Genomic DNA, 22,805 nt, shown 5'->3' on the forward strand with positions numbered 1-22,805 from the left:
AGATTCGCGCTGTATTCACGTTCCGGGGTGTCAAACTATGAAGGTAGAATGACGTCAAAAAGATTTGCATACGCAGGGTAATATTTGTGGAAGTGTACATAAGACTGTAAGCGTAAATTAATTACCCTGCGTATGCAGATCTTTTTGACGTCATTTTACCTTCATATCAAACCCTCTAGTGTTGGGTTGATATAGTGGAGAGCAGCACTGCTGAGCGCAGTGCTGTTGAATATGAGCAGATGGGATGGAAGACACTGGAATTATAGTGTCCCTGTAGTTTAGCAACTAACAGCATAACTTTGTAAGTAGGCTACTTTTACATTTTTAGGCAATTTGCTATAGTTGCTATTGCTATTTAAGTTGACTTTTTAAATAATATTTAAATACTTCGCCCATTGGTCATGTTTTATTTATTTACTGAATACATTGTATGACGCATTGTTTGTGAATTAGGTTGAATTAAATTGTAATTAGCCTACATATATGCATTTTTAAATCAGGAGAATCATTTCAAATAACAACCCATTCGTTTACAGGGGCATTATATACCAGTATAAGGAAATTTCCTGGACAGTCTTTGGAGCTACATTGTCATTTGGCACATGGCAGTTAATGAACGCAGCGCGAGCAGCGATGAACACGGCAGTCTTCAGTAAGTTTGATCAGCTGCGCTTTGAAGAGAGCGGACAGAACGTGGAGAGAACCAGCAGAAGCTATTTAGAGGTGATTGAAGGACAACATTCAGATTTACTGACCAGCCACAAAGTGATGGGTGGCACTGAAGCTCTCAAACACAGGAGAAATGGGTATGTATGTGACAGACAAAATGACTGTGCATGAAACATTGTAATTGTGACTGAATGTGATTCACTATTAGTTAATGTAGCGTAGCTACTTTATTAAATGGACACAGCCTTTTTTCATATTCTACCACCTCACATAAATAAATGTATGTGAACAGTGTTGATTTATACTTTTAATATCGCAAGTTTTAAAAATGTCACTTATCTCTGTTGTAAATGTAATGTAACAAACCAGTTTTATTCAGCTGGCTGATGATGAGAAGTAGACTGATGAAGATTATTGTGATGGTTTGATGTAGGTACATGGTTGTTTCTCCTTTAATTTATAGGGAAGCAGTACAATGTAGCCTAATACATCAACACTGGATGTGAGATATGTTTTACTCTTATTTAAAGGATACTAATATGGGGAAAAGACAGAGATGTGAACCTCAAAGCCTTTTTTCATATTCTACCACCCCACATAAATAAATGTATGTGAACAGTGTTGATTTATACTTTTAATATCGCAAGTTTTAAAAATGTCACTGTTATCTCTGTTGTAAATGTAATGTAACAAACCAGTTTTATTCAGCTGGCTGATGATGAGAAGTAGACTGATGAAGATTATTGTGATGGTTTGATGTAGGTACATGGTTGTTTCTCCTTTAATTTATAGGGAAGCAGTACAATGTAGCCTAATACATCAACACTGGATGTGAGATATGTTTTACTCTTATTTAAAGGATACTAATATGGGGAAAAGACAGAGATGTGAACCTCAAACCCATACAGTATAAGTAATTGGGTTATATATTTTGACCAGTAGATGCATCATATGTGTAAGGTAAAGATACAGGGATGTTACACATACTTGGTCCACAGTGACATCTGCTGATTGTCTTGGTACTGGATATCCACATCATCTACTGTGATTGGACCAACTCTCTTCTCTTTTTTTTAATGGTTCATTAATTTAAGCTGCATTGGTCTGCACTTCATTGGTCTCTATTAACACTCATGTAAAATGTTTTGTTTATACACTGACAATTTGTGTTAATACAGTGTGGTGGTAGTGGTAAGGATGCTCTGTTGACAGTTTGTCAAAACTAAAGCTTCAAAAAAGCAACTGTATCTGCCATTAAAAGTCATTTTTTGTCAGCTAGTTTTGCATGAAGGATTACAAAGAATTATTATAAAATCAGCAAAGTAACTGAGGATTTGTTAATCGACATCTTGCAGTAAAGATGACTAATGACGTATATTCCATTAAATCATCTGGTGAAATATCAGGACAGATGGCTACAGATAACAATGTTGTTCTTTGAAGAAATTAACCATTGTGATTTAGTTTATAATTAATTATATGCAACATTGACATTAACATCTGGAATATAAAATTACAACGTTGCCTCTCTGCGTTGTTTTACTTGATCAGTGGAGGGAAGGTGCGACACAAACGTCAGGCCCTGCAGGATATGGCTCGACCACTGAAGCAGTGGCTCTATAAGCACAGGGACAACCCTTACCCCACCAAGACTGAGAAGATACTGCTGGCTCTGGGCTCCCACATGACCCTGGTTCAGGTGAGGTCAAAACAAACACTGACACTGAATGAGACTGATATTTGATCAGATCAGACTGGGGTGCATGGTTTTGAGGGAGCACTGGGATGGATTTGGAGCATATATATATATTAAGACATAAAAACATGGATGTACAGAATGTAGAAGTGAGAAAAAAGCTTATTAGTCCTATCATGACATGTTTAACAAACAACTTACACAGCAATGTAAAATGGCATTTAAGCCACTGGTGGGTCAGAAGTACAACTAGATGTATAATATAATAATAATAATAATAGTAAAAGATAGTTTTCAAAAAGATCATAAACATTTCCTATAATTTTATTTTTGAGAATAAAAGCCACATGCCCAGTCAACCTCTACAAAAGTATACCTGTAATTGTGCAAATTCATCTGTCACTTGCTAATACTAATAAAATACTTAACTTGTTTGTCTCATTTATCAGGTTGGTGAATTGCTCTGCTGTTGTTATTACTGCATTTTTACTGCAACATTTTCCTATCAAGCGTATGCCATTCTGATAATTGTGTACTTTGTTAGGTCTAACCAGTTCATATATTTTAAGGATGTCTGTGCTTAATTTTTTTTTTACAATTCTGGTGTGATAGGTCATCAAGATATTTAAAGGCAAATCTGGGTTCTGATGCAAATCCGGCTGGTTTCATTAATAGAAAATATATCTTTGTAGTATCTTGCAGACATGGCCATACTGGTGTTTCGTTTACTTGAAGGATTTGTTTGAATTTTAACTGGATTTCAAGGACTCTGACTGGGCTGATATAAAAATACCAAATTCTTCCCAATTGTTGTTCGCTTCTGTGTTTTGGGTCTTTGTTGTGTTGCATGAACCATCCTCTTTCAAGTTTTAGATAACAGACAGATGTGCTGAAGCTCTGCTGTATAATTTCTTGGTACGACTTGGAATTCATTAGTCCTTCTGATTGTAAACTTTCCAGGCCCAGAGGCATCAAAACAGCCGCCACAATATCATATTCCCAGCATAATTTTTCACAACTGGGATGAGTTTTTGGTGTTGGAATGTTTAAACATATAGCTGTGTAGAACTAGACAAAAAATTAAACCTTTATCTTATCAGGCACCATACTTTTTTTGGAGATGGTTTAGTGGTTTCCTCTCGTCTTTAGTGTTTTCCTAATGATAAACTACCAAGTCACTGGTAGTCTGCTGAAGCCCGCTCATAGGAGTAACAATCATGTTGAATTTCTTCCATTTGTAAACTATCATCCTGATTATAGATGGACAGAGGGCAAAGTCTGGAAATTATTATGCAACCATTCCAGTCTCATGAACTTCAACAGGTCTCTTTCTGAGGTCTACTTAAATCTCTTTTGATCGAGTTATATTACACATAAACAGAATCTTCTCATGAAGAGTGGGGCACTAATGTGTTTTTGATGCTGCAGAGCAGGTCAGTCTAAATGCATTGAAATATCTGCCTTTAGTATCCTTCAGGGTCACATACTTTTTCCATTGATGATTTTAAATGTTTAAATTTTTGGTCCAATAAATTTATGGCGCTGCAAACTGGTGCATGTGTTATTTGTTAAATAAGTCTGTATTTAATATCATGACATAGATGGAAAACCTGATATCATTTAGAATCCACTTAAGCAGAAATCCAGATCACTTTGACATGATCCTTGCTTTATTTTTTATTTTTTTTTAGCAATTGCAAGTGAAGCAGGTCAGGGAAGGCAGGTTTATGTAACAAAACATTACAATAACCAAACGATATCAAAACATCAACAAAAAAAAACCTACCCCCAAATCAGCCTTTTGCCAACGTCAAGACAGATACACAGATTTCAAGATTGAAACTTTTTTATTTCCTTTCATTTATTTAACTATTATTTAATTGCAAGATTACTTTTTACCATGTGAAAAAAAAGATAAATCCTGACAAAAGAGTCAATGTCACCATTGCCAAACACATTCTATTTAACTAGATGCATTACATTTCTGCAATGGAAGCAGGCTAGGTGGGTTGCTTGAATAATATAAAAGTGCAAAAAAAATGCACCTTTCTGATTTATGTATTACATGTCATTTCTGCTGCAGACACATCTGTAAATGCATCTGTTAGTTTACTGTATGAATGCATCATTGATGTAATGGGTAACAAGTTTGTGACCCCTTCTATCTAGTGTCAGGAGTCATATTGGTAGGGTAGAAATATTCCATCATAAAACACAGACAGATTATGTAAACTAATATAAATTGTATGCATTTATATGATATGATATGATAAATATTCTATAAATAAAAAATAAAAATCTAACTATGTCAAATCTTCAAACTGCAGACAAAAACCAACCACAACAGCCTGACTCTGAAGAGTGATATAAGGATGAAAAACAGCTAGCTTGACTGAAAAAAAAAAACATGTACTGCATCATTTTTTTAACTGTTCATTAAATGCAAGCAAGATAAGCCAAAACGTGTTCCTGATTTAACAATCATGTGTTTGTATTTTTCAGGTCTCCAACTGGTTTGCAAATGCGAGGCGTAGGCTCAAGAACACAGTTCGACAGCCTGACTTGAGCTGGGCCCTACGCATAAAGCTGTACAACAAATATGTACAAGGCAATGCTGAGAGACTCAGCATTAGCAGTGATGACACAACATCAGACGGTACGGATTTAGGGCATTTACCTATTCTATAGACATTCTCATGTATTCTGGCCTTCAAAGACAAAATGCATTAATTGTGCCAAAACTAAAACCGTGAAAATGATTTTATATCTTTTTGTGTTCCACAGATGGGGAGAATCCTTTACAGATTCAGGCCAGCGAATCAGACTATAACAGACCCACGCACAAGAGCGTTATTCAGGACAGCAGAGGCAAAGGGGTGGGGCGAAGCACAGACCCCTCGGTTTGTGATGATTATGTGTCTCCACCAAAATACAAGAACAGCTTGCTAAACCGCTATCTAAATGATTCCCTTCGGCATGTAATGGCCTCCGAAAAAGTTATGGACTCTCGGAAGAGGAACCACTCTGGATCGTTTAGCTCCAACGAGTATGAGGATGATTTTCTCTCACCATCATCAGAAGCTGAGGCAAACTTCACCTACCGTACAGGTAAGAGCTGTCACAAACTTTCAAGATTCAAAAATGTCATTAATTAAAGAGGATACTGTTGAAGAAAACTTCAAACATGTTGATGCTTGTCGCTGTGCATTTCATCAGAGGTCTTCAAAACAGCGTTGTTGTCCTTTTTAGAAAATATTAGATTAATGAAACCCAATGAATTGTCATTTTTGAATTCATCTTTGCAAACCTGTATGACTTTCAAAAGACGATTTTAGGCAGCGTATTCACACTGCTCTTTTTATGCACCATAAAATTAGGCGATACATCTCATGCTGTTTCCTAGACAAAGCTATTTTATGACTTCAAAGGACTTTGAATACACTACAGATATATGACAATTTCCACGGTACTTACATGGTGTTTTTTCAAGCATAACAATCCCTGATCAACATTCTTTTTGTGTTCTGCTAAAACATCAAAATCACAGGTTTTGAACAGCGTAGCTTGCTCTGACTAGCTTGTCAAACTAGTGGACAAAAAAAAAGGAGACAAACACAATGAAAGATTTTGTGAATCCAATTAGAATTAATAATTAATCTGAATGTAAAGCTGTGGTTTCGTATGGTTTGATTAGTGAGTGGAACGTTCCTGGACTCGTAGCTTATAGGAACACCTGCTGATGCCTCATGAAAGAAAATGCTTTAGTGTTGCCAAAGGAGTTGAATCTAATTCATCATTAACATAATTCCACCTCAACATTTCAAAATGTTCTACTTCTCTGTTTATTTTGCTCCTGTGCCCTTTTGGAATGGTCTCGTTTTGGAAAAAATTAAGGAATGCTCTGCTTTTTTTTTTATTATGAAGTATGAGTCCATTAAAACATGCAGGTGTTTGTGATGAAAGTAAGCAATCTAACAATGCAATCTATAACAATTTTATCCGCAGTTATGTGCTACTACAGAGATTACATACTTTTACAACATTTGAGACATTAAATTTGCGTTTTATGTGGCCTGTAATTTACTCAGTTTGGCCTGTTCAGAAAAACTAGCTCTCTTTGCCTCATTGTCCATTTGTGATTTTTGCAAAAACATGACAAGGACATTAATGTTGCACTCTAAAAAATGCTGGGTTAAATGCAACCCAGTGCTGGGTAAAATAGGGACAAACCCAGCAATTGAGTTGTTTTGACCCAGCGGTTGGGTTAAATGTTTAACCCAACCTTCTGGGTAGTAACCCAACCACTGGGTCAAAACAACCCAATTTCTCGGTTTGTCCCTATTTTACCCAGCACTGGGTTGTATTTAACCCAGCATTTTTTAGAGTGTGACAGTAAAATACAGCAGCATGTCATTTAAAGACATTAAAGAATGTTTCATGAAACTTAAAAAGAGATATTCAGGGGAATGACCAAGCTGTGTTTTTCCATAAATTGACCAGCAGCCACCATTGATTTAAATAAATAAATAATAAGTAAATAATATATACACTCTAAAAAATGCTGGGTTAAATATAACCCAGCGCTGGGTTAAAAAGGGACAAACCCAGCTATTGGGTTAAAAAGGGACAAACCCAGCTATTGGGTTGTTTTGACCCAGCGGTTGGGTTGTTTAAAAATATATTAAATAAATAAATAAAATATGAATAATAATTATTATAATAATACATTAATTAAAAATAAGAATAAAGAACCATAATAGCATTCATACAACCTTTCCACCTATTATAAGTCTTTCTACCATATGATAACTTTGCGTGAGGAACAGACTGAAATTGATGATTGATTATTTATAAAAATGAAATTTATAATTCATTATTATTCACTACAAAATTTTCAGCCTTTTTCTCATGCTGTGTGACAATTCTGCCTGACATTTCCTTTAGTATTTCTTTAAAAAAAAAAAACAGTTTAGTAATTCAGTAGTTATCAATAATGAGTCTTGGTAGTTATTTATTTTAGCTAAGCTTGCTCCTAACTTGCCAAATGTATAAAGTAACAACAAAACTGTTCACTCAAACCCATTGTAAAAAGAGAGACGGTCAGGATATGAAGAAAACAGCTGGCAGCTGTTACATTTTTGTTGCTTGTAGACTTGTTCCATTGTGATGTCATCATTGCCATCAAAAAGACGATTAGCTGTAAATATTATCTTCATTGATTTTGTGTGTTGTGGTTACAACGAATCAGCCAATGTTGAAATGTCATCGTTTCACTGAAGCGTGCCTGTGACCTCGAGACACACCTTAGATGAAAAACAACTTGTTTTCCCCAAAAATATCATAAAACAAAAAGGTCAATATTTTCACATAATAATTCCATTCTGTAGTTCAGAATGGCTCATATGCTCAGCTACTGATAGCTGTGAGAATGGTGCTCAAAAGCTTGGGATAGAAATTTAAAGGAGACGAGGGAACATTTACAAGTCTTTTGGCCACTATGAGTCTCGCAGAGGCATCCCCACAAGGCAGTGAATTCGGTTTTGACAAAAAACAGTAAAATATGTTGAAGCATGGAAATTAGCAATATCGGGCTTGTTTTTGTCTTTTTAGCTGGGCTTGCAGTGAGAGATTTTAGCTGGAGTTGCAGTTTGTTTCAAATGTTAAAGTCAAATTGAAACAATCTGTGAGTGTCATTACTTTCTTAATGCATGTTCCTGGTCTTATTATGAATGGTTTGTGGTGCATTTGCTCTGTAATCTTTAATCAAAATGTAATGAAACACGAAATATGCAAAGGACAGTGGTTTTCCATTTTCAGCACATTGTTGTCTTGTAAGCGTAAGAGCAAAACAGTGACTCAGGCAGGCATTCATTCAGGCTTTTGCATTTAATCCAATCGACTTGTTTTCTCTCTCTCATTGAATATCCTGTTTTACTTGAAAATATATCACATTACAGAAGTAAAATGAGCTGTGAACAGCTATTTATGGTGACTTTAAATGTTAGTTTGTTGAATTTTCCAGAATAAAACCACCATGTGGCACACAGTTGCAGATTACCTTGCCACATAACCTAAATATTTAGCAATTTGAGATGATTGTTTTTTACCCCCCAGTTAAAATTTAATTAAAGCACGTTTGTTAAGAAACACAGCCCAGTTTTATCTCTCTTTTTTCTAGATTTGATTTATATGATCTCAGTTTATAGCTAATTAGATTTTGCTTAATACAGCCCTCCTGTCTTTAGCCAGAGGAATTGCTGTATTTTCTTTTTGGTATTTTCTGGTGTGTTTTACAGGTTAAGTCAATCTAAAGCATCTGTGGACAATAGAAGTGAAGTTAGAAAGATGAGAGACATTCAGTAGCACAAAGAAACCAGAGCCAAATGATTTATTAATGGTTTATAGTAGTTCTTGGCACAAATACTGTTTAAGAAATCCGAGTTGGAGATGTTTTAGGCAAAGAATATTGAAAATAGCATTTTGTGTGCTCATGCCTGTCGTCCAATTTTCCCCCTCATAGCTCCCATAAGAGAGATTTTTCTTTACTGATCTCAATGCTTTCAGCCGAAAAGAGAGGCAGCTTTACTATTATAAACCGATTTATGTAGATACAGAACAAAGGACGTTATTTAAATCCATTCCAAAAGATGACTTTGAAAATAAATTTATAATGTCAACAAATGTTTAATGGGTGGACCTCAATTTGTTTGAGCTGTCCTCCCTCATCTAACCAAACATGATGTTTCCTGTCATTCATTTCACACTGCCTGTGTGAAAGTGTTCATCTTCCAAATGGTTGTGAAGACAGCACATTAAAGGGTCATGAAACCCCAAAACAAATTTTTTGAGATGGGAACAGATATGTACTGGCTGCAAAGCACTCATAAATGTTATCAATAAGTGGAAATTGGTTATTTTTGCGTTTTTCCGAGCATTTTCGTCTTTCCGGTTTGAAAAGCTAAGTCGAAGCTACTTCACAAAATCTGATGTAGATTTGGGCCTCGGAGTGTCTAGATAGTGAAACTCCCTTTTTTATGCAAAACCCTTCCCTCTTTCCAGACTCTACCCTCCCAGCTTTTCACAGTTGACCACGCCCCTTTTTGGAACCCTTTTCAAATCGGAGGTGTGAAAAAACACTGCTGCAGCAGGGGGGTTTCATGACACTTTAAAGGTCCCCTGAAATGCTTAGAAACCAAGCGGCAACCTCCCCCTCTCTCTCGTGATTCCAACAAGGAAGTGACTTAAACTGTAATTCATCAACTGGCCGCTAGAGGCTGGCTGCAAAAGGGAGTCAATCCCATAGACTCCCCATGTTAAAATGCCCAACTTTACAGCAGAAAAAAACGTTTACAGCCTGGTTCAAAAAATGATTTTGGTTTATATAGCCAATTTTGCCCTTCATGACAACTGTGAGGGGGGTGAATTTTTTTATAACGCATCCATTTAAATTATGTTAAGACTTATGTGACGTCAAACAAATCGTTGAGCCGTTTTGGCGGAAGTGACGAACTGCAAGCTTTGAATGCTTCTAAATGCGAATTTTGTCACTGTTTTGGAGCACACTGCCTTATAGATAACCTTAAGACTAACATATTGATACTAACACCCAAAAAACTTTCATTTTGATTTCATGGGGACTTTAACTTATATGATATAGTTTAACTGCAAAGAAAACTTCACAAATGTTGAATGCTAGTTATTGCTTAGTCAATATTCTGTCTTCATTTATTATGAATTGTATATTTTCTTTTCATGTTTCACAAAAGGAGAAATTTTGAAGAATGTACCCATCATTCTGTTTCAATTGCAAGGAAAGGGAATTGAGCTTTCAAGTTTCAGAACGTTTGTGTGATAAAAGTATGCCATACCAATCATGCCCTATATTCCAAGTCTTTTGAAGCTTTATCTGAGGAACAAATCAAACTTTATTTCAACATCCTTGGTGCTTTGAGAGCCCATGAGAGATATAGCACTTTCTGAATAATGAGTCATAAACAGATTATTCTTTTGAGTTCGATCTTTCTAATTAACCAGTTAATCTGGTTCACAAAACTGATTCATTCACAAATCAGACATCATATGCCTTCTTTCAGAAGACATAGAATAACTAATTCTCACTGTTAACTTGTTTATTAGCATGCATATTACTAGCATATTGGCTGTTTATTAGTACATATTAATCACATATTAGTGCCTTATTCTGCATGACCATATTTTAAATCCCATAATCAATACCTAAACTTAACAACTACCTTACTAACTATTAATAAGCAGCAAATAAGTATAGTTAGTTATTTGTGAGAATGGGTTCCCACACACAAAAAAAAAGTGTGACTGCACAAGTTGTATGAACTACTTCTATGCTGCTTTTACATTCTTTTTGGAGCTTAACAATTTAAATCTACTGTGATTGCTTGGACAAAATGTCTCCTTTTGTATTCCACAGAAGAAAGAAAGTCACATGGGATTGGAACGACATGAGAGTTAGTAAATGATGATAAAGTTTTCATGTTGGGTAGACTGTTCCTTTAACGCAGCGTCACGACCATTTAAGTAGTCATTAGTCAAAGGAAAAGGTGTAATAATTTAAAAAATGCAAATCAGTTGCAGAGTGGTGCAAGAACGTGTCTGTTTCTGACACAGAGCAGATATGCTTTTTCCATCTCGAGAGCGCAGGGGAAGCATAATTGCATTTGTTTTGGCTGGAGCACATGAACGTGGCTGTTTAGGCACAGCCTGCAGAACTCCACTTAAATCTCCCTGAGCTCGACAAACACCCACTTACTCACCCATGTACACACATGCACATGTGAAAACATGTTTACTCAGTATGATGAGAGAGTAGCTCAGGGATATTTCATTAGCAGCATAAATGATGTGCCAGCTTTTGGCCAAGTAGCTTTTGTGGCTATATTCTAAAATACAGTTTGAATATCCAGTTTATAACTCATTTCACCAAACTGTATTTTCAGTGACGTTGGACTGTGGCACACGCCAAAGCGAGAGGTAAGAATGCTGTTGCCTAATGAATCATAAGGTTTTTAAGTACTGCTAAAAACTCCTCATTAACCATTTCCTCTCCATTTTGGCAACAGCGTTGCTCGCAAAGGTGGCGGAGGAGGAAATAACGAGACCTACTGGAAAGAGCTCCATGCTGCTATGGCCCTGACCAACCTGGCCCAAGGGAAGGAGAGCTCAACGCCGGGCACCACCAGCTGTATCATCCAGAAGTCTTCCCATATAGCAGAGATTAAGACTGTCAAAGTGCCCATACAACCCCGACATTAGTGGCTAACAGACTGGACAGCGTCTGTTACTAGGTCATAATTGCTAAAAGACTACCTGAACACTTGAGTATGTACTACATGCAATAATTTTGTTGAAAATGATCCACAACAGCCTTTTCTAGGAGGAAAAATACATGTTGACTGACCAACGTGCCTATTTTTTTTTTCTTTTCTTTTTTTTTTTACCACTGTCTGATGAAAAATGACATAGTAAATAAAGTTTGATGTGTGGACGATCACTACAACTAAACACAGAAGCACAAAAATTCTCATTCTGATTTAGGCTGTCATCATTTCTGAAGTACAATTTTTGTCGGTGGCTAAAATGTAATATATTCATATATATATTCAATTTTTCTAAGTTATGTTAATTTTATTTTTAATTGACACAGGATTATTGTCATCCTATGGCAATGGCATATACATGTGGATTATTGTGTTTAAGTATGGCATATAGAGGAAGTTTCTTTTTCTTTCTTTTTTTTAATATTCTATCTATGAGTGAAGGAAACATTTTTGGAACAAACTTTTGGTTTGTTATTGGATAGCTTTGAAGTTCATTTGGGCCATTGCCTGTGAAGATTATCATGCAGAATTCAGTCAGATGAAAGCTAATAAAGTTTTTTAAATAGAATACAGTTGTGCTTTGATGAAATTTGCTCCTCTCATTCCCTCAAAGTAAAAATAGAAAGACGTAACTGTGAGATAAAATGTAAATAAGAAATACTGTCACATTATGGGATATATAAGCACACTGTGTCATATAAAGTTACAATTATCAGAAGTAAACTTGTGATTGCATGATATGAAGTCGCATCTACAAGTAATAAAGTTGCACTTGTAAGATAAACTGTAAAGTCACAATTGCATATACAGGTACAGTTACAAGAAACAAAGATGTAGTTTTAAGATATAATGTGAGAAACAAAATCACAACTGCAAGATATAAAATCACTCTTGAGAGATATGAATTGCTATATTATAATTATTTCTATACTGTTACAGTTTCTATTAATATTTTGAGTGTGCTGTCAAATGATTAATCGCGATTAATCGCATCCAAAATAAAAGTTTTTGTTTACATAATATATGAGTGTGTACTGTGCATATTTATTATGTATATATAAATACACACCCATGCATGTATATATTTCAGAAACATATGTTATGTTTATATATTAAATATATTTATATATAATATAAATTATATGAATAGCTGCTTGTACTAGGCCATATTGGATAAGCATTTGCTTTTCAGTTATGTACCTTATAGGTCTTCAAGATAAGCTGTTTGAACAGTCCGATATGTCTTGCTGGACACTTCAAAACGGTTCAGCCCACAGTAAGAATTTGGAATTGAACATACGGGACGGTCTACCCTACAGTATATCTTCTTACAGTCCTGACCACATGCTCTATGTTTTGCTCTCAAGTCTTCTTTCTCCCCACCCATGCTTCAAGGAAGACTAAAACATAATATTCACCATTCTTCTGGCCTTGCCCTCATCTAGAATGATTCAGTGGTCAACTGCACCCGCTGTATCAACACAAAGAGCCCAATACAAATAGTAAAACACCTCGAAATGAAATGGAGAACTAGCAGGAAAAGTGTAACATTGGTGGAAATCTGTTGATTTTGATGTAGTTTCAGTTCCAGGCATCATGAGGGTCACAGTGATATTTATATATACATATATATTTATATAAAAAAAGTTTATGCCACATTAAAGAGTGGAATCTGATTGCTTGCAGAGCTCCTTTGCCAGTGTATTGTACAGTTGCCTGGAAAGTGAACTTTGGACAGATCTTATCACACAGATAAAATCACAATTAGAAATGACTTACTGTATGTATACAAAATGATTTAAGGCTATTTCTTAGTAAAACTGAGGTTTGTCAATATTTGAAAAGCTTACAGATTGTGGTGTAATTTGGCTGTATTGAAGGCATTATCAGAAATGTAATTTTGACAGTAATTTAGAAGATCTGTCCAAAGTTTACTTTCCAGGAAACTGTACAATGCACTGACAAAGGAGCTCTGCAAGCAATCAGACTCCACTCTTTAATGTGACATGAGAGCTTATTTATAACTAATTATGTCCGATTTACTTGAGATTTTATTTCAAACCCTCCAGTGAGTTGTTCTGTGTAAAATATGTCTAGCAAATAAGAAACCAGCTTACAAAGAAAAAAAAACTACTGTCTTTTTATAAGTTGTTATCTTCTACAAAGTTCATTCCACAAATTTGACTGGCTGAGCAGCATTCCTCACCTCAAGCAACCTGTCACTCACATGAGACTGCAACAACAGAAAACAACGATCCAGTGGTCCAATCAATTCTATTTTACAAGGCTTGCATTAAGTAGTAATGTAGTAAGACACTGATATTAAAAGGACAAATTCAGTATACACCTTATTGATGATGCATACTTTGTACAGGCAAGCCAGAATATAAAGGCAATACACACGTTTCAGACAATACACACAAGTTTTCCCATAGAAAACCATTCTAAAGAAAACACTTAACCATTTAGCGCATTGCGTTCATATTCCGGGCTCCGCTTGCCTATATAATTGCCTATACTGTTTTAAATATATTAAGGCACTTTAACGTTTTAATTTCCCGTTGTTTTTAGTTATTTAAATATTGTGGCGGATGCCTAATATGGATTGCAAATGGCCAAAACTTGCATTTTGTTTAAATATCTTTGTTTTATTCTTTTAAGAGGTGATCTAAATATTTGTTGATTGGAAACAGACAGAAAACTGACAGGCTTGTGCTGCGGTTCTATGGATGTTTTGCCCTCCAAGTCTTCAAAGCCAGTCGCGTGACAGAAAACTATGAATAGTGTCATTAATTAGTGTCTCAAGTCAGTTCAGTATTTGTTCAGCTCAACTCAATAACTCTGTGAAGCTCATTAATTATTAAATGAGCTCAATTTCACTATAAATAGCTTTACAGAAGACAGTAGTGTCATCATCCAGCTCAAGTCCGTTCAGGTTTTGTTCTCATCCAATAGTTTCGAGCTCTTGGCTCAAATTCTGTCATGACAACTCTCGGATGGATTGGCATGGTAATGTACATGACAATGTTAATGTATTTGGTCTTGGCGGAATAGATCTGCTACGATGCTGCTGCGGCGGCAGAGCAAGTACCGAGACTTGCTACTGCCAATACATCCACAACATGCTGCTGTGAGCATGTAAGAAATACTGCTGCTGCAAATATAACATACATGAAATAACCCCATATAGCATACATGAATTGCCTTGTAGCAGATCTATACAGGTGGAGCTGGGGAAGGTGAAGGGTCTCAGAAGCAAGCTGCAACTGCTACGGTAAGCCCTAGTCATATATTTGAATGCTTAGCAGCAAGCTCATTGGCTACCGATACAGGAGAGAACCAATCAGCTGTGCCATGTGATAATGACATCATTAGGTCAGATTGAGTTAGACCTATCGGACTGCGCCATCAGAGTTTCATGCCAGAACTCTGCATTTATACAGACCTGAATGAAATTTTGATTGGAAGGTGTAGTGTAGACCTGAAAAAATCCAATCGGTAACAATTTATTTTAAGGTGTCCTTGTTAAACGTTATACCCTAAGTACTACTTACTATTATAATAACATTTGCATGCAAGTAACCCTAAGCCAAACCCTGATCCTAACCCTAACCATATAGTAAGTACATGTAGTTAATTACTCAGTACTTACATTTATAATTACACTGTAACAAGGACTCCTTACAATAAACGTAACCATCCAATCAATAGGAGAAAAAAGCATGTAAACGCTTGAATCAACATTTTTTTACATACATGAACATACTGTAGCCTACGTTTATTTATATCTTGCGTCTTAGAAAGGATTCAGTAGAGAAGGCTGAATATTTGGCTAAAAAGCTCCAAATATACTTGAACAGTACTTGAACTTTTTGTATCTAAAATTTGCCAATCTTAACTTCTTTATTGAACTGTTGCATAAAAGCAATAGCTATCACACACAATTGAGCAGCACAGCATGCTTTTGTGTTAAGGAATTTTTTTATACCTGACAATCAGACGTCTGTGTAATCAGAGCTAATCTTTCAATGAAATGAGAGAATGATGTGTTAGGCCTACGGTTTCATTAAATGACCTGAGGCGCCACTTCAGTTTGAAAACGCATGACATTTGTTGTGATTAGCATGTTCATTGTATATTCCAGAGTGTGTATGTAGAGCACAGTATAGAAATGTTTCACAGTATATGGCCTGTTCAAACAATACGGAGCTATAGGTATCAATTTCCTGCCTCTGTGATCTTCAGAACATGCCCATCTGGAGTTCATTTACTACAATTTACATACTAATAATTAATATATAATTTTAAACAGACATTCACACAGACTTTAACAAAACACACTATGCTGTGCCAGTTCAGGGTATAAACACTTTTGCAAGTTAGATATTTTAATGCAAAAAGAATATAAGATATATAATTTCTCCTAATTTTCCAATCCATAGGAAAATGGCATACAGACTAGAACATCGCTGTTGAAGGACAACAGCCAAAATGAAAGAAAGCATCTACAAAACTGAGAATGAAGAATTTATGGAAACGGAACTGCTGTATGTGAATTTAATACCCATAAATGGTAAGAAATCCTAATTAGGGTGTTGGTTAGTGTATGGTTTTGCGGCTACAGGAAGTCATAAGCCAATCTTCCCATGACTGAATAAATCTCTCAGCAGCAGAACAAACACACAGGAATAAGTCAAACATATTAATACTCATACCTTATGACCAAGAGATGTTTATAATTAAATGAAATTACCACTTTACCCATGTACCATTGGCCATTTTGACTGGCTACAATAACACACACACACTCTCTCTCTCTCTCTCTCCAGATTCACAGTGAAAGCCTGTAGTGCAGATCATGTTTCACATGCAGATCTAATAAATATTAAGGCATGACCAAATCTTCCATTTCAAGTCACTATGTGAAAAGAATCAATATCAAGTCAGAAGATGGCTTCGTGATGAATGAACTTGAATACAGAAGTTATTTTTGGTATCCATTCACATTTAAATAGAAAACAAAAATTGAGTCAAAGATTAACACAGTGGAGTAAAATGGATCATCTCATGTGTTATTCAGACAAAAGTCATCAGAGATTACATTTAAACGTGCTTAATGTATCTCAACGCATGAGAGCTGGAGCTAAACAGCATTTCATAGATTACTGTGAATTATGATTCAGAACAACTACTGAAGACGTATTATTTACAAAATAATTCAAACTCTTCAAGATGGTAGAATCATGCGAAGCAATATTTCTAAGGCCAAATATTATAAAAATAACATGGGAATATGAAATTGAAATAAAAAGCTGGAGATTAAAATGAGAGCAGCAGAGAATATGTTAAGCAGATCAAATGTAATACAGGTACAAAGGACATTTGATAATGTCCATGTTGATCCTGTCGATCCTCGGCCCCTCCCCTCCTAGAATCCTATTGGCCTACACACATCAGGTCAAAGGCGGCGCTCCCATTGAGGGGGAAGCGTGTCAACTCTGCCGTCCTGCTGGGGGTGGGGGAGAGAGCATTATATCTAGCATATTTCAACATGCTCAGGGTGTTATCTTCAAAAGGACTTATTTTGCATAATAACGGTTTACATTGGCTACAGGTAATGTAGCACTGTGATACATTAATCGAGAATAACTTGACAGAATCCTGGGACAGAATAAAACAACATTGAGAGACAGAGTGTGTGCAAACTGCAAAGGTCCCTTTGACCAGCTCTAAGGGAGCAGACCATTCCCCCTCAGAGGAAGCTCTCATACAGAAGGAAGAAAACGGTGCTTTCCATCTCAGTTTGTGGTTCTTGGTTCGAGGTGAGGATGTTAAACCAGGGAGCAGTAACCCCCACAGGCACCCTGACGCTGCTGTTCATGATCGGACAGCTGGACACTGTGGTTCTGGATGCTGCTCTCCCAGAGCCCCGGCGTCTGCAGGATCTTTTCAACCAGTTCTTCAAAGGCACACTGAACTCCATCCCGCGTCTTTGCGCTAGCCTCTGATAATGGAAGCACATGGGTTAAGAAAGGACAGGAGAGGGAAAAACAGTAAGGAGACTTGTAAAGTAAAAATAAATAAATAAAAAATGTGTGATGCAGTCAGAGTTTAAGAGTACAAACATTAATTGATGACCTTAAAGATTACCAATTGTTGAACAAAAAAAAAAAAAAAGACACTGACACCACAACCAAAATCAGGGGTGCCCAAACCAGTTCCTGTAGGACCACTGTCCTGCAGAGTTTAACTAGTCCAACCCTAATTAAACAAACTTGAACCAGCTAATCAAGATCTTCAGACTAACTAACTAACTAGAAACTTCTAGACAAGAGTTTTAGAGCTGGTTCTAGCTAAAAACTAAACACAATCTGAAGTTTGGTAGGCTGTTTAACAGAAAACGCCATTATACCCAACAATCTGATTATACAAATCTGGCATGTGCTATTGTACTAGCATACTGTGCTGCATATACTACCTACTGATATATATAAAAAAGTAGTTTATTAAATAATATGCATTCTGTTTGTTTGTCTTTGTTGTCAACTCAGCACACTGCAAGTTTTTGTAAAGAATGTGTGATCTTTTGACACTCGAGATCAAACAGGTGTTGGGGGGGGGGGTTACTATATAAATATAAAAAAATATGAATTATATCAGAAATAAGCAATCACAGAGTAGTGCTATGGCAGAAAAAGACTTATTGTTCTGATGTTCCATGATCTCTTCAGGAACAAAAGCAAATGTATTGCTATTATAAAAGCACATGTTCAATACCAATTCACATTTTATAACTGAAAACCATTCTGACATCTGTAACTATTTCAAAGAGCCAGGAAAATATAAAGAAAATCCTGGCAAGACAGGATTGTCTGGACACAGGCAGACCATCATGCTCATCATTCGATTCCTCTGATGGCTAACAGGAGACTTTACTGCCAAAAAAACAAATTAGCTTAAGATCCAGATAGGAATATCCAAAACATCCAATCTAACTGAAAACAAAATGAATGATGATAAAGAGGAAACATACCAATAAAAAGCATAGAGTGTTTTCGTGCAAACTTCAAGCCTTCGTTCCGGTCTACTTCACGGTTGTCCTGAAACAGATAGGTCTTTCTAATTATAATGCTGAGTCACCCCAAGACAAAGCAACTAAAAAAGTTAGTTCTAGGAAACTCCCAATGTCAGCACACAACTTAAACACTTGTCTTTAAGGTCACATTCCATTACTTTTTTGGCAACTTTCCTTACCAAAAATACAGGAGCTCATGTTTCTATTTAAATCGTTTGTAAACAACTGTTTCTAACTTGTTTCCATCTTTTTCAATAAACCAGAGAGAACCATTTAAAATCTTTATTTTCTTCAGGAAAGTAAACATTTTGATTTACTTTTTTTTTTTGTGTGAAAAATTCTGAATGTTTTGTTTGAGTTCAGTTGTATTCCTTTTTTACTTAAAAAAAATTAAATAAATAAAATAAAGAGCAAATAAAGAATGAAACCCATGAAGTGAGCCAAATAGACCCTGGCATACAGTATTACGTATTTTTGCATGTCTGGAATGACTGACAAATCAGCATCAAGAGCTGGAAGTGTCCGTAAAATAATTATCAATAATCTGTTAGTAAGATTTAAAGACTTCAAAGCCAAACTGAACATTTAACTGAAGCCAAGGACGTAGTTTTGCTTTTGACATTGGGACATAATGGGACATAACAGCACAGGCGACTACCTTTAAGTTCCGCCCATGTATTAAATGTGCGTCCTTGAAAGCGCGCAGTTTTGTAACATATTAGGTAACTTATGTAATATCAATGGTATAACATAGCCTACTTCAGATGTGTCCCAAATTACAAAAACATACATAATCATTTGATTAAAATTATTGCTAGGGACAATTTGGTAGTCGCTGGATATTGGTAGGGACATGTCCCTATCTAATTCTATGCCCCTGAGTGAACCCCTTTCATCATTACTTTAAGATTCGAGTTTTCTGAAATTGAGGCTAGACTTGAAATTCTAGACCGAACATTGGTCCTTTATGGAAGAATATTCAGGACAATTTTCAAAAAGCATTTTGTGGACACAAATTGTGACAATCCAAACACATTTGCAAATCATGCATGACTGTTTGCGTTTTAGCAAATGCACAGTGACTGCCAAATTTCTGAAAATTGCCCTGAATATTCTTCCATATTTGCCTAGAATTCAACAACAACAACAAAAAATCCACCATCTTTTATTTCAAATTTAATAGCACCTTATCTTCCGTAATATTTCTGCATTAATCAAAGTGACATCACAGCTAATGTTTAAATTTCAGATATGCAGAGTAAGATTTGGGACCAAGGCAACTTTCCTCTGGGTAGGGCTATCCATCATTTTGTCTACTTAAAGGGGCATTTCATATGAAAGTAAAAATTAGACAATTTTCAAAATACCTTTTCTGTGCTCTACAAAAGAAAGCCATTAATCATTAATCATTTTTGGGTGAACCATCCCTTCAAGACACTGTTAATATAAAACAACCTTCACAGCTATACACCAAAACATTGTATCAAGCAGCTTTACATTCAGAATAACATTAATCAAACGAACCTTGTCAATTTTGTTCCCAACTAGCATTTTAACCAGGTCATTGCGTGTACAGTATGTCTCCAGCTCATTAAGCCAGTTCTCGAGCTTTGTGAATGTGTCCCGCTTTGTAACATCATACACTAAAAAAAAAAAAAAAGAGAAAACGATAACAATTTAAATTTTACATTCAACAACTAGTACAAGACTTTGATTGAATTTGAGAATTAATATAATGCACAGTCTTGTGACAACATTTGGCCAACTGTACATTATTCTACATATTACATGACTAATTACTAAATTAACAAAGACATAAAATAAATAGATACACCTCAGAATGATCTGAGAGACATGAAACTCGCACAGCTATGTAGCTGTGTCTGAGACAATCATAAAATGTATTGGTCATTATACATGATACAAAATATGTTTGCAGAACTCCCGACTGACCAATCCGAATCAAATATTCCAAAGAACTGTGTAATATAAATAATTAAATAAAATATGCAAAAACACTAACCCAAAATGACACCCTGGGCTCCTCTGTAGTAGCTTGGTGTTAGAGTTCTGAACCTCTCCTGACCGGCTGTGTCCTAAAACAAGTTCATGAGGATTTCAGCAGCTTTCTAAACACACTACATCACTTCATTATACAAAGCGCGATAGTGGCATCTAGTGGAACAAGACAATTGTAAGAGTAGTGAACGTGATAATAATCCACAAATAATTCAGGCATTTAAGCCACTACATCCCTGTATTGAGTGTTGTTGAGCATTTATAAAAGATAAAAGCACTTACCCATATGGCCAGCTTTGCTCTGTTGCCATCTATTGCAATAGTTTTCACTTTAAAGTCCACACCTAAATAACCAATGAAAAATACAGAAATGGAGCATACTTTAAAATACACAAGGGTTAAAGGGTTAGTTCACCCAAAAATGAAACTTCTGTCATTAATTACTCACCCTCGTGTTGTTCGAAACCCGTAAGACCTTCGTTCATCTTAGGAACACAATTTAAGATATTTTTGATGAAATATGAGGGCTCTCTGACCCTCCCATAGACAGCAAGGTAACTACCACGTTCAAGGTCAGAAAAGTACCAATATGATCGATAAAGTAGTCCGTGTGACATCAGAGTTTCAACTGTAAAGTTACGAAGCTACGAGAACACTTTTTTGCACAAAGAAAACAAAAATAACGACTTTATTCCACATTTTCATCTCTACTGCGTCACTTTAGACGCACGTTCACGACAGTACCATGACGCGAATGTGTGGCGGCCCCGGCGCTGACCCAGATCCGGTATAATGACGTCATTACGCCGGATCTGGGTCAGCGCCGCCACACGCTCGCGTCATGATACTGTCGTGAACGCGCATCCACAAGTGACGCAGTAAAATTGTGTTTTTAAATCTTAAATTGTGTTCCGAAGATGAACGAAGGTCTTACGGGTTTCGAACAACACGAGGGTGAGTAATTAATGACAGATTTTCATTTTTGGGTGAACTAACCCTTTAAAGTATATTTGTTAAGGAGGTAAAACTAAATATTTTAACCACAAGACTAAATTGCGCAGTAAGGTTTAGTTTATAAGCTCATTAGTTTTGAGCGTTAACTGATTACAGGCCTGTTAATAATGTCTGGTTACTACCTGTAACATTCACAAATACATGACTCACCAATGGTCGCAGCTAATTCTGGGTCGAATGTGTCATCTGTGAAGCGCAGGAGCAAACTGGGGACATAACGGATAAATATAAGAAAATCAGCATTAAAAGGATAAATAATTAAGTCATGTTTCCTCACATTATTGTTTTCTTATACAATTACACTTTCTTTTCTGTAAACATGACAACAAATTCAATTATGAAGAACACTTTCACTTACCTGAGTGGATGAGGAAGGGCTTTGAAAAATTACTTTAACACTAATTTAGCTAAATCACTTTGTCATCATAAGTAGACGTGTGTAAAGCACATGTGTAAAGCACATGTTTAAAGCTGTTGTTCATGTTAAGTATTTGACCCCTCTATAAACTCGAAGGCCTGTATATTTAGAGGTATGTTAACTGCCACACCACAAAATGAGCAGATAGCATGACTGCTACAGAAACAGCTGCCAGCTAACACTGCTGCTGCTCTTATTAAATATTTAAAGGTATGCGACAACAGTAACAGTATACGAAGTATTCATTACCAGAATATTTTAAAAAGTCAAACTAAATATATGTCCATGGCTTCACAATTATGAAGCTAACAATCGACGGTGCTTATTAGTCAACACATCTGAATGCTAAAAAATAATACCACGAGGGGCACAATATAGCGCATTTCCTTTTGTTCTTGAGGCCAAAACAACATTTAAAAGTTAAGTTTAATGGCTGAATAGAATTGGCAAAGTCTGGGCACAGGCGACGGTTAATATTCGTTTAACGGAGCTTGTTGCTCGTTCAGACGAGGCTAACGCTAACACTAACAACTCATCCTACTGTACGAGAAAGACTAAACG

At 36.0% G+C, this 22,805-nt stretch overlaps 2 protein-coding genes across 2 annotated transcripts in view; one reads left to right on the top strand and one right to left on the bottom strand.

Annotated features, from left to right (window-relative positions):
- The first annotated feature begins 233 nt into the window (after positions 1-233).
- mkxb (mohawk homeobox b) lies at positions 234-11,653 on the top strand. The gene is made up of 7 exons (XM_016478083.1): positions 234-301; positions 537-806; positions 2,221-2,368; positions 4,868-5,021; positions 5,150-5,473; positions 11,338-11,371; positions 11,461-11,653. Exons 2-7 carry the CDS (start codon positions 613-615, stop codon positions 11,651-11,653), a joined length of 1,047 nt encoding a protein of 348 aa, XP_016333569.1. The 5' UTR covers positions 234-301; positions 537-612.
- A 5,116-nt stretch (positions 11,654-16,769) lies between these two features.
- The window catches only part of rab18b (RAB18B, member RAS oncogene family), a 6,304-nt gene continuing 268 nt past the window's right edge, over positions 16,770-22,805 (bottom strand). Inside the window, exons 2-7 of the mRNA XM_016478143.1 lie at positions 21,977-22,032; positions 21,095-21,156; positions 20,817-20,889; positions 20,318-20,436; positions 18,752-18,818; positions 16,770-17,722 (exon numbers count right to left, since the gene is read on the bottom strand). Coding sequence (XP_016333629.1) covers positions 17,550-17,722; positions 18,752-18,818; positions 20,318-20,436; positions 20,817-20,889; positions 21,095-21,156; positions 21,977-22,032 — 550 coding nt within the window. The 3' untranslated portion in view covers positions 16,770-17,549. The remainder of the gene's footprint in view (positions 17,723-18,751; positions 18,819-20,317; positions 20,437-20,816; positions 20,890-21,094; positions 21,157-21,976; positions 22,033-22,805) is intronic.

The sequence above is a fragment of the Sinocyclocheilus anshuiensis genome, unplaced genomic scaffold, assembly GCF_001515605.1.
Source record: "Sinocyclocheilus anshuiensis isolate Anshui unplaced genomic scaffold, SAMN03320099.WGS_v1.1 scaffold436, whole genome shotgun sequence".
Lineage (NCBI taxonomy): Eukaryota > Metazoa > Chordata > Actinopteri > Cypriniformes > Cyprinidae > Sinocyclocheilus > Sinocyclocheilus anshuiensis.